This window comes from Phaseolus vulgaris, chromosome 6 (assembly GCF_000499845.2).
Source record: "Phaseolus vulgaris cultivar G19833 chromosome 6, P. vulgaris v2.0, whole genome shotgun sequence".
Taxonomy (NCBI): Eukaryota; Viridiplantae; Streptophyta; class Magnoliopsida; order Fabales; family Fabaceae; genus Phaseolus; species Phaseolus vulgaris.
The window spans coordinates 24429459-24440046 of NC_023754.2; the positions used below are offsets into that span (position 1 = coordinate 24429459).

General features: G+C 32.1%; 1 protein-coding gene across 3 annotated transcripts; it reads left to right on the top strand.

Moving 5' to 3' along the window:
- Window positions 1-6169: 6169 nt before the first annotated feature.
- LOC137832115 (serine/threonine-protein kinase D6PKL2) lies at window positions 6170-10347 on the top strand. 3 transcript variants are annotated; one of them, XM_068640123.1, is made up of 4 exons: window positions 6171-6418; window positions 6549-6630; window positions 7245-8287; window positions 9266-10347. In XM_068640123.1, the coding sequence occupies exons 3-4, from the start codon at window positions 7332-7334 to the stop codon at window positions 10146-10148; spliced, it is 1839 nt and encodes a 612-aa protein (XP_068496224.1). In that variant the 5' UTR covers window positions 6171-6418; window positions 6549-6630; window positions 7245-7331; the 3' UTR covers window positions 10149-10347. The 3 variants fall into 3 exon arrangements, with proteins under 3 accessions (XP_068496223.1, XP_068496224.1, XP_068496225.1); XM_068640122.1 differs by lacking the exon at window positions 6549-6630 and having other exon boundaries at window positions 6170-6418; XM_068640124.1 differs by lacking the exon at window positions 6171-6418 and having other exon boundaries at window positions 6492-6630.
- The last annotated feature ends 241 nt before the right edge of the window (window positions 10348-10588 follow it).

Consider the following 10588-nt stretch of genomic DNA (forward strand, 5'->3'; position numbering starts at 1 on the left):
GCTGTCAAACTATATTTTACATGCCATATCTTATACTAACAACTTTCAACTTGACTCCTCCATCACTCAACCTTGCTGTTAAAATTCCATCATTCCAATGTAAAAGATAAGAACACCTATAAACTCACTAATCAACTTTCATCATAATTGGTCCACATATTTTTCTCTGTCCAGACAGTTTACAGGTCAAATAGGATGTGAGTGATGATAAGTGTGAGAAAGGGGCTCCAAGGAAAAAGTTGGACCGTTTAGCCATGCCAAAACCTTGAGTTGTGCCTTGTTAATAGGTTACAGGCTCACAGTAGCAGTCAAATTTTTATCCAACCAATGGAGAAAGCCAAAAATTTTAACACTTCCTTTGGTGTTGTAGATTTTGACATCAAAAGAAACTAAAAAGTAAAGCTAAAAGTGAAGCTAGCAGCCAAATCCTACATATCCAATGCTTTTCTTAAATGCTTTTTCTGCTAGGTGAGACTATCAAACTCTGAATCATCAGAGTCTCCGCTTGAAGGAATATATTCCTTCTACCAGTAAAACAAAAAACAATTCAAACTTTGTAGTGACCCAATTTCTTTTTTTTTTAAATAACTATATATGTAAATTATGTTGAGGGGCCCAAGACTCACATGCATGCCACATGTCAAAATCTGATTGTACTGCTGCTTCCATTTGGTAGCTGCTCTTATAATATCAGTGTCTCAGTAATATTTAATCATAGAAAGTATAATAATGAGTTTAATATGAGTGAGGAGTTGTGAGGACCACTGCATCAAACTGCTAGTTTTGATTCAAAATACAGATAGAGCTGCATGTGGGCATGTAGCTCGCAACTCTATGCATGGGGACTCAGATCTGCTTTGTTTTTTCTCTTATACTTAATTTTTCAGCTTATGCATTCTTTGTATTATTCCCATATATTGTTTCATTGCCTCAAGGGAAAATTGAAAGCAGTGTAAGTAGAAACTTATGCAAAGATTTCCTCAACTGGTTTAGAAGGTCACAAATATTGCCCTAAAAAGGTCAAAAAGTGTTATATAGTTGTTTACAGTGTTATCTCTAAAGACCATGTATGTTTCTGAGGTTGTGATCGATTCCGTGGATTGATTGTTAATTCTCAATTAAGAACAAGTCTTAACCTGTTACTCATAATTTCATTGTAGGAACAATTAAAGCTTTATTTATTTTTTTTGGTTGAATTTGACTGAAATTTCAATTCCTATGAATAAAAGAGAAAGATGACTACTGCCTAAGTTTCACTACTATTCATTCTTCAGTCTCTACATTGAAATTCATGAACTTGTTATACAGCAACCAAGTTTCAAAACTTTCTAGAACAGTGAGTTAATATAGATTTCTGTAGCTGAAGTTGATAACTTTGACTAGAATAAACAAAACCAAATAGTTCAATCAATCAATATTACCTTTAAAAGAAATAATTTTGAAATGAAATGTATAAATTCATGCAACTTAAAATACAAAAGCTGACACTATTTTTATAAATGAGAAAAGGTGTCTTAGTTTGGTTCCACTCACTCTCAAGACACACCACACGTTTCTAAGCCTAGAAAAATAAAAGGCAAGAAAAATCTTATCATGATTCAACATTTTTCACAAACAAAAAAAAGCCTAGACACAAAAAGATAAAACTCCCCTAAATAATAAAGTTTGGTTTGACCCAGAAAAAATATTTTTAGGGGAAGGGTCTATAAAAAAGAGGAAAGCAACTGAGGAAACAAAGTGTCTGTTTGAGAGGAGAAAAGGACCAAAGAAGCGTGGAGTGCTTTTATTCTGGGACCAAACTTAGGTAATATATTGTGGAATAAAACTCCAAATCACACTAATCTTAATGTTAATTCACAATCTTCTTTTTATTGCCCCCATGTGGCTATTGCTGAATGACTCTAGACAAGACACAAACCAAGAAAGTTGTCCACTACACCAGCAATCAAACAAAACCATGGTAAAAAAATAAGTCACACTTCAAAGTTCATTTATTGTCGTTTTTAGACACTTAGATTCTCAGTTACGTGTTCAGATTTTTCCAATTTGGTGAGCAATTTCCCATACGTAACTAGCATCTGAAAAACATTATAGCAGGAAAAAAAAATACAAGATATATTAAAGAAAAAAGTGGAGAAAGAAAAAGAAACTTTGTTGATGTTTGAAGTGGACATTTTTGGTCATATCCTAGATAAAATGTTATACTAGGGCCATGTAGATGTAGTATGTACTATAACTGACAAGTGTCAATTTTGTGATGGTTATTTAAGGGAAGACTTATAGTGATAGCTCTCAATAAACTTACACTCTTTTAAGAATCCTTGATCCAAATTTTTTGAGGAGGGGGTTAAAACATCAGTTCCTCATATTTGGACAGATGAATGAGTACTTGTTTGCTTGGCTCTGGTGCTTGCACATCTCACTGTGCTTGTGGATGTGCCAGGAATATCTGGATGCTGCTTTTGGGAAAGAGAGATATTTGGATTACATGAATCACAGAAAGAAGATTAAGGTTAATTGTTTATTATTTGAAGGGTGTTCATACATTTGAAAATGAATTCCAACCACCTCCATTGGTATTCTTTATGAGATTTCATACTCTCAGTTGGGACCTTATACAGTTGTACACTTGCAAATTCACTCATTTCCAGAAAAATAAACACCTACTTGCACACACCAATGAAGTCAATTTGAGGCAAAAGTTATTAATTAATGCAACCTGTGTGTGTATATATATATATATTTCTCTGTCTGAATTGGTGACATAAAGAAGAGAAAAGGGGTTAAGTGATCCTTGGGTGATCCCTTGTCCCATCATAGGAATTGCATTCAGAAATTGGGCCCTGCTTGGCAAGTATTATTACAAACCTGCAATGAATATTATTATAAGTCATATTTGAAGAATTGTAGAATGAGATTAAAAGAGTTGTTCTGGTATTGGTATATACATAATATATATGATTCATAATATATATGAGGTGAGTGATTGAGTGTGGTCCACCAAAGTTATTATAGTGTGGATGATTCAGTAATACACCTCTATTCCTCATTGGATCACCCAAACATTCCATGAACCGTTGGTCCATTACTTGGTGATTTTATTGACTGCAGGGGAAAGTAGCACCCATTTTAGGTAACCAAAAATCTTCATGTCGGCTTAAGTGATGGGAATTTGTATTTCCATCAAATGAACAATACCAACATAATCATAATAACAATTATTGTCTATAGGAAAACTATTTAGTCCCTTCATTTTGTTTTTAATTTTTTTTAATATTTTAGTTTAATTTAAATGTAAATTTTATCACTTATTTATTAACATTTACAATTTTTATCCCTTATTTTTTTTATATATTTTGCCATCAAAATTTCCCATTTTTACAAATTTTAACAATTTTTTTTCACTTTTTTGCAAACTAATAACGTGTTAGGGTGTTTTTTATAACATGATTTTATAAATATTAGTAATGCACAATATTGTTTACATTTTCTTATAACATGTCATTATTTTGTTACAAATTTAATGAGTTAGTTAACTTTATGGAAATTGATTTTTTTAACCTTAAACAGGACAAATACCTGTTGAAAATAAAAAATAATATAATTAAATTTAAAAATTCTTGTAAAAGTAAATATTTTTAAACGAGTCATTATTTATTTTGTTAACTTTTCATAAATTTTATACTTTTTATACTTTGTTATTGAATAAAGTAAGTAATGTGACTATTTAGTTTGTACAACATGATGCACTTGGTAAGGTATTATTCCAATTAATATATAACTACAAAATTGAATATGAAAATTAATTAAAAAATATAAAATTTAGATATTAAATAAAATAAAATATTTAAATTAGAAAAAAAATAAAAGTTAATTAAGTGAAATTATAATGAAAAATTAAGCCTTTTTTAGTAGTTAAAATAAGAAATATAGGATGGCAACACTTTGAGAGGTTATTAGATTCTCCCAACAATAACTAAGTTGTCATCTTCTTCAACCTGCTCATACTTTCTTCCTCAACAACATGTGAACTCTTAGTTTTTAAAATGTAAATATTCCAATTATTAATTATTTAACTAATATTCTAGTTCGAAATTTGTGCTGAATATTTCATAAGAATTCGTGTTTAGATTCAACTCATTATTTTTATTCTACTTACAGCTGTCAAATAAGTTTAAAAAAAAACTTTTTTTTAAATTATCACCAAAATTTGATTTACAATAATGTAATGACCTATTTAATCAAAATATTAAGAAAATGAATTGAACACTTTACTTTCATAATATTTAAATTAGTTATTATATTTTTTTTATTATTTGAAAATCCTGTTTAAATTTTTAAAGTTGGATGATAAATATGTTTAAAGTAGATTGTACTGCTGTTATAAGTATATTAATAAAATGTTCTTAAAGTAGATTGTGAACAAAATTTAATGTTATTTTAAGATGTATTTTTTTTAAAAAAAATCTTTTTTTATATTATGGTTTCTTTCTGTCATAGTAACCATTAAATTTATAGTTTACTTTTTTTTTTGTAATAAAGTATATTTCATCACACCTTAAAATATTTTAACCAATGTAAAAATAAACAAATTAAAAGTTACCAATTAACTAAGAAAGTGTTTGATGTTAGAGAATTTTGTTGTGTTTAAAATTCATGAATTTTAGAAAACTTATTTTTTTAATTGCAAGTAATATTTTATAATTTTAAAAATTAAAAAGTAAATTGTTGATTTCACTATAAACTGTAATTATTCACTACAGTGAATAATTTAATAACAGTGACATGATGTTTTTCTTCCAGTGAAATATTTTCTTAACTAGTATTATCTTATTTTTTATGAAAATGATTTTTTTTAAAAAAGTAATTATAAACATTTATGAAAAAAATATGATAAATGAAATGTATGACTTAACACTACAAGAAACAAAAAAATCATGAAATAGAAACCAATTTTTAAATACCAAAATAATTAGTTACAATAGAAACTAAAATAGAGACCATTTTAGAAACTAAAAGAAAAATTGATTTCTAAATTAGTTTCTATTATTGTTAAATTCTAAATTGGTATCTAATTAGCAACTAAGGTTTTAACTACCAATTATTTAGTTTTTAAATTTGGTAGCAAAAACCTTGATTGTTAATTAAATACCAATTTAAAAACTATTTAACAATAATAGAAAATAATAAAAACTAATTTAGAAACCAAATTTCTTTTTAGTTTCTAAAATAATCTCTAATTTAGTTACTATTGCAACTAATTATTTTGATTTTTACAAATTGGTTTTTATTTTATAATTTTCTTGTAATGTAAGATTTTCATAAAAAAAAATATATTGTACCAAATATTTCTTAAGTGTTGTGTATTTTAAATTTAATTAAGAATATTTTAAAAATTTGTATAAGGTTGATGATAAAATTTAAATTTTATAATAATTAATCTGTAAATAAAATTACAAGACTTTAAAGTTTATTAAAAAATACATTATAAACAATCTAAAACATATATGTATAAAATTAAATTAAATTAATTTTGATATAAAATATTATTTAGATACACCATTTCATATTTATAGATTAACATATCAATTTACTAAGTCCATATAATTCAATTATCAAACAAGTTTTCAACTCCAATTAACTTTTGAATTCCTATATAACTTTTCAACCTTGACTAACTAACTAACTAACGAACTTTTCAGCTGTATCTAGTTTTTGCCTTATTTATTCATATCTATTTTTCAATTCTATCATATACATGTAAGATTATATAGTTTATATTAATAATATACACAAAACATCATAAAAAAAATATGTTTAAAAGGATTTTTTTAAAGAACATTTTTTGAAACACTGGGTATAAATTTGTAAATAAAAATATGAACATTATATTGAGATGTATTAAAATTTATGAATACATTGAGAATATTTCTTAATAAAAATAAATTGGAATTTTCTATTAGTACTATAGTTTGAATTTGTGCTATAGTTCAATACAAGAAATAAATGATAAAAAGATATTTAAAAGGTTTGAATAATTTACATAAAATATGAAAACAATTTATACATTAGTATTGAGTGAGAAATAAATAAAAAAGAATACTAGAATATAAAAGGAGAAGAAAAGAAAAAAAGAGATAAAATGAAAAGGATAAAAGAATTATTTGGACAAAGGCATGACAGACAGGTGCAAGACCTCAGAACTGTTTAGTGATTTGGACCTCTCTTGGTTTTGGCGACAAAAACCCTTTGAAATTATTGAATCAAGAAAAAAGCTTTGCTTTACCTTTGACCCCTCTCTCTCTCCTCTCTCTCTCTCTCTCTCTCTCTCTCTCCCCAAGCTACCACCAGCTCCCTATCTACAGTGCTATCTCTCTCTGCTAAAGCAACGAAGCTGTGTTCTGATCCTTCAAATTAGGTACTCTTTTGTTCTCTTCTTACTTTAGTCTCTTCCAATTCTTCACTTCTCATTTCCTTTTCGCCATAGACCTTCAAGTTTAACTCCTTTTCCATCTGGGTTTCTCTCTCCCCCTTCCGATCTGCTTCAGATTCCACTCCAAACCACTTTTCTTCTTCAAGATCCATTTTTTATACAATTCTCTCAGGATCACTTTCTTCCACCTGCTTCTGGTAATTTCCCTCTCACCCAATATCCTTTTTCTCTCAAAATATGGTTCCCCGTTTTTGCCGGCAAATTTGACCTTTTTACTTTACTCTTCTTTTGGTCTTCTAAGTTCAACCCTTTGTTCTTCTTCTCTGATTTTTTGTGTTTTTTGGTTGATTATTGTCTTGTTGGTGTTCCCGTGAGTGTTCTGCTTTACTAATTGGATCGTGCTCTGCATGCAGCTTTGTTAGGGATGTAGATATATGGTATCTCTTCTTGTTAAACTTGGTCTTAGGGTTATGTCCACTGTTTGTTCATGGATAATATGGGATGGGGTTCACCACTCTGGTGCAGTCTGAGTTATTGGTTGGTTAATTATCTTGTTGTGTTTTGGTTAGGTTGTGATGTACTTGTGTTGTTATGTGTCGAGTGGAGGAACTGTTTTGGTTTTATTTGTTAAAAGGATCTATTTGTCTGATTCTGAGTGTGAGGAAATTATGTTGTGATTTTATTCATATTTGAAGCTTTTGTTTTGTGGATTGGTTCATGAATATCTGTTAACACCACCCGCCAAACCAGCTTGTTTTTCATACTGTGGCATGGCTGACTGATTTTTTATGATGTTGATGGCTTTTGATAGGTTGTTTGTTGTTCTTGGAGACATAGATGGATGCTGAGCCAGGGGTTTGGTCAATTTGATCTTGATTGAAACTTTTTAGTATTTCTGATGGACTCAAAAACTAGTTCTAGATCTCTCCCAAAACACCATCAGAAGACGGCTGGAATTCAAACCCTTGAGGTAAAAGACAACCGGTCTTCAGGGAATCCAGCTTCCCTGAAAACAGGGAAAACTGAGCTGGCTGGTCCAGAGGATTTATCCAAGTCTGTAGGGAGCGTGTCCAAGCAGAATACTGAGGAAACTGCTGAAAACAAGAAGTTAGGAGTTTCAATCCAAAAGGGGTCTGCTGATTCCTTGTGCAATAAAAGTAGTTCTGGTGCTTCTTCATCTGTTTTCGACAAGGCTGATCAAGCTGTTAATGAGAAAATAGGCTCACAGGAAAGCTCTATTGAACAAGACAAAAAGACATCGGAATATGGAAGTGTGAAAAATAGTTCTGTTTCTGCCAAAGTTAGTGATGGGGCCAGCAGTCTTGCAAAGACAAGTGGAAGTGCCAAGATTAGTGACAGAGCTGATTTTGTTGAGAGTGGTAAGAGCAGTATTTACAGAGGAAGCACAAGCAGTGATGTGAGTGATGAGAGTACTTGTAGTAGCTTTAGTAGCAGCATAAACAAACCTCACAAGGCAAATGACTTGAGATGGGAAGCCATTCAAGCAGTTCGCAGTAGAGATGGGGCTTTGGGTTTAGGTCACTTTAGACTACTGAAGAGGCTGGGTTGTGGGGATATAGGCAGTGTTTATCTCTCTGAGTTGAGTGGAACTAAATGTTACTTTGCAATGAAGGTAATGGACAAAGGGTCTCTAGCGAGTCGCAAAAAACTACTTCGAGCCCAGACAGAACGAGAAATCCTGCAGTCTCTTGACCACCCATTTCTCCCAACTTTGTACACTCATTTTGAGACTGAGAAATTCTCATGTTTGGTAATGGAATTCTGCCCAGGTGGTGACCTCCATACTCTTAGACAGAAGCAACCAGGGAAGCATTTTCCTGAGCAGGCAGTAAAGTATGTTTAAATTACAACTTAATTTTGGTTCATTCATACTGATTATTATACTCACTGTATTTCTCCTTTTGAGTTCCTCCATTTTCTTATACTACTTTTGAGCAAAAACTGGATCGAATTTCAGATACATTGTTTTACTGGCTTGTTATATTGTCTACTGGTAAAGAAACTAGATTTGAGTCTTCTCAGGGTGTTGTAATGACAACTACATCATTTATCTTTTAATTTCTTTTCAAAATTGTCCCTGGATAATCTCTTAGTTTTAATGTAGGCGGTTCCAGTGCTCATCCTTATTTCTGCTTATTGATCTAATTGCTGCAACAACCTAATTCTAATGCTTTGATCACTTTATCCTTGTATGCAGATCCTGTTTACCAAGCATCTGTGATAATTTAATTGCTTAATATGTAAAGAACATCAAATTTTAAGAATAGAATCTTCCTCTCATGCATGCATGAAAAGTATAGGTGGAGGTTGTGATACGAGTTCTTTTACATGTGGGTTTGCATGTTTTACTTTTCAAATGTGTATGATGCTTCTGGTTGGTTTATTCAAGCCGTATATGAAATCAAATACTGTATTCCAGACAATTTCAGATATCGATTGTGGGTTTGATGTCTGTTTTATTTTTCCAAATCTACAAATCAATACATAACCTCCCTCAACCAGAGTAAAAGTGAATCTCTGCAAACTTGTTGGTGGGAAGATAAATTAAGTGGAAATCTTAACTGTCATAAATTTATCAAAAACAGCTCCAGGGCATCTGTTTATTTTCCTCTGCAAATGCCTTTTGATCATGCTCAGAGACCTTTTGATTTTCTATAAATTCAGCGAAAAATGAGATGTCTGAATGCTCCTTAAGCCTCTTAGTCATTATTTTTTTCATGCTTTTTTCATTTTTGGGTATTTTGTCTGGTTTGGCAGTTATGTTAATATGTTCTGATGGTATTCATTGATAATTTCCTTTGAACTTTGCAGATTTTATGTAGCAGAGGTCCTTCTGGCATTAGAGTACCTCCACATGCTCGGGATTGTCTACCGTGACCTTAAGCCAGAAAATGTCCTTGTTAGGGACGACGGACATATTATGCTCTCTGACTTTGATCTTTCCCTCCGATGTGCCGTCAGTCCGACCCTTGTGAAAACTTCAAACACGGATTCTGAGCCTTTAAGAAAGAACTCTGCTTACTGTGTCCAACCTGCATGTATTGAGCCACCTTCCTGCATCCAACCATCCTGTGTTGCCCCTACCACATGCTTTTCACCCCGGCTCTTCTCTAGCAAATCAAAGAAAGACCGGAAGGCGAAAACTGAAATTGGTAACCAAGTGAGTCCATTACCTGAGCTGATTGCAGAGCCTACTGATGCTCGGTCCATGTCATTTGTTGGAACTCATGAATACTTGGCACCTGAGATTATTAAGGGAGAAGGTCATGGGAGTGCAGTTGATTGGTGGACCTTTGGGATCTTTCTATACGAGCTGTTGTTTGGTAAAACTCCCTTCAAAGGATCCGGTAACCGAGCCACACTGTTTAACGTTGTTGGACAGCCGCTGCGATTTCCAGAAGCACCTGTTGTGAGTTTTGCAGCAAGGGATCTTATAAGGGGGTTGCTTGTGAAAGAACCTCAGCACAGATTGGCATATAAAAGAGGGGCAACTGAGATCAAGCAACACCCCTTTTTTGAAGGTGTGAACTGGGCATTGATCAGATGTGCTACCCCACCTGAGATCCCAAAGACTGTAGAGTTTGAGAAGATACCCTCCCCAGCCTCATCAGGTGCTGGTGAAAAGGCTGTTAACCACATGTCAATAGCTAATCAGAAAGGTTCTGATAATTATCTGGAGTTTGATTTCTTCTAGAGGTAGAGACAATATTGATTGCAAATGGTTTCTGTTAAGAGGGAAGGAACTTTTTTTCAATGTTTCAGAAAACAGACCATGAGGAATTGTATGTTTGTTTTTTGTTGGCTATTTGCAGTTTCAAATTTGTATGGCACAATTAATGCATGGCTTCTCTGTCATCTCAAAAAAGTCATATAAAAAGAACATTTATTCACTACCTGCCAATGCGCCACTAGGAATTCCAACCAGCCAATGATGCTCTAAGGTCCCCAATGATACTATTGGTGAGTATGCAAGAGTGGATAGTGGAGCACATGTGCATCAACCAACACCCTCATTTTAATCTTTACACTATTTCTTTCAAAACAACTCTCATCTCCTCAAAAACTGTGCTTACAAACTCACCAATACCATTGCCTCAAAGCCCTGTCATACCTCTAAAATTCTAAATCAGTCAA

Excerpts from the sequence above, each read along its gene's own strand:
- LOC137832115 (XM_068640122.1), top strand. The coding sequence starts at position 7,332 with ATGGACTCAAAAACTAGTTCTAGATCTCTCCCAAAACACCATCAGAAG. Across the intron at positions 8,288-9,265 it reads TTTCCTGAGCAGGCAGTAAA|ATTTTATGTAGCAGAGGTCC; the intron begins GTATGTTTAAAT and ends TGAACTTTGCAG.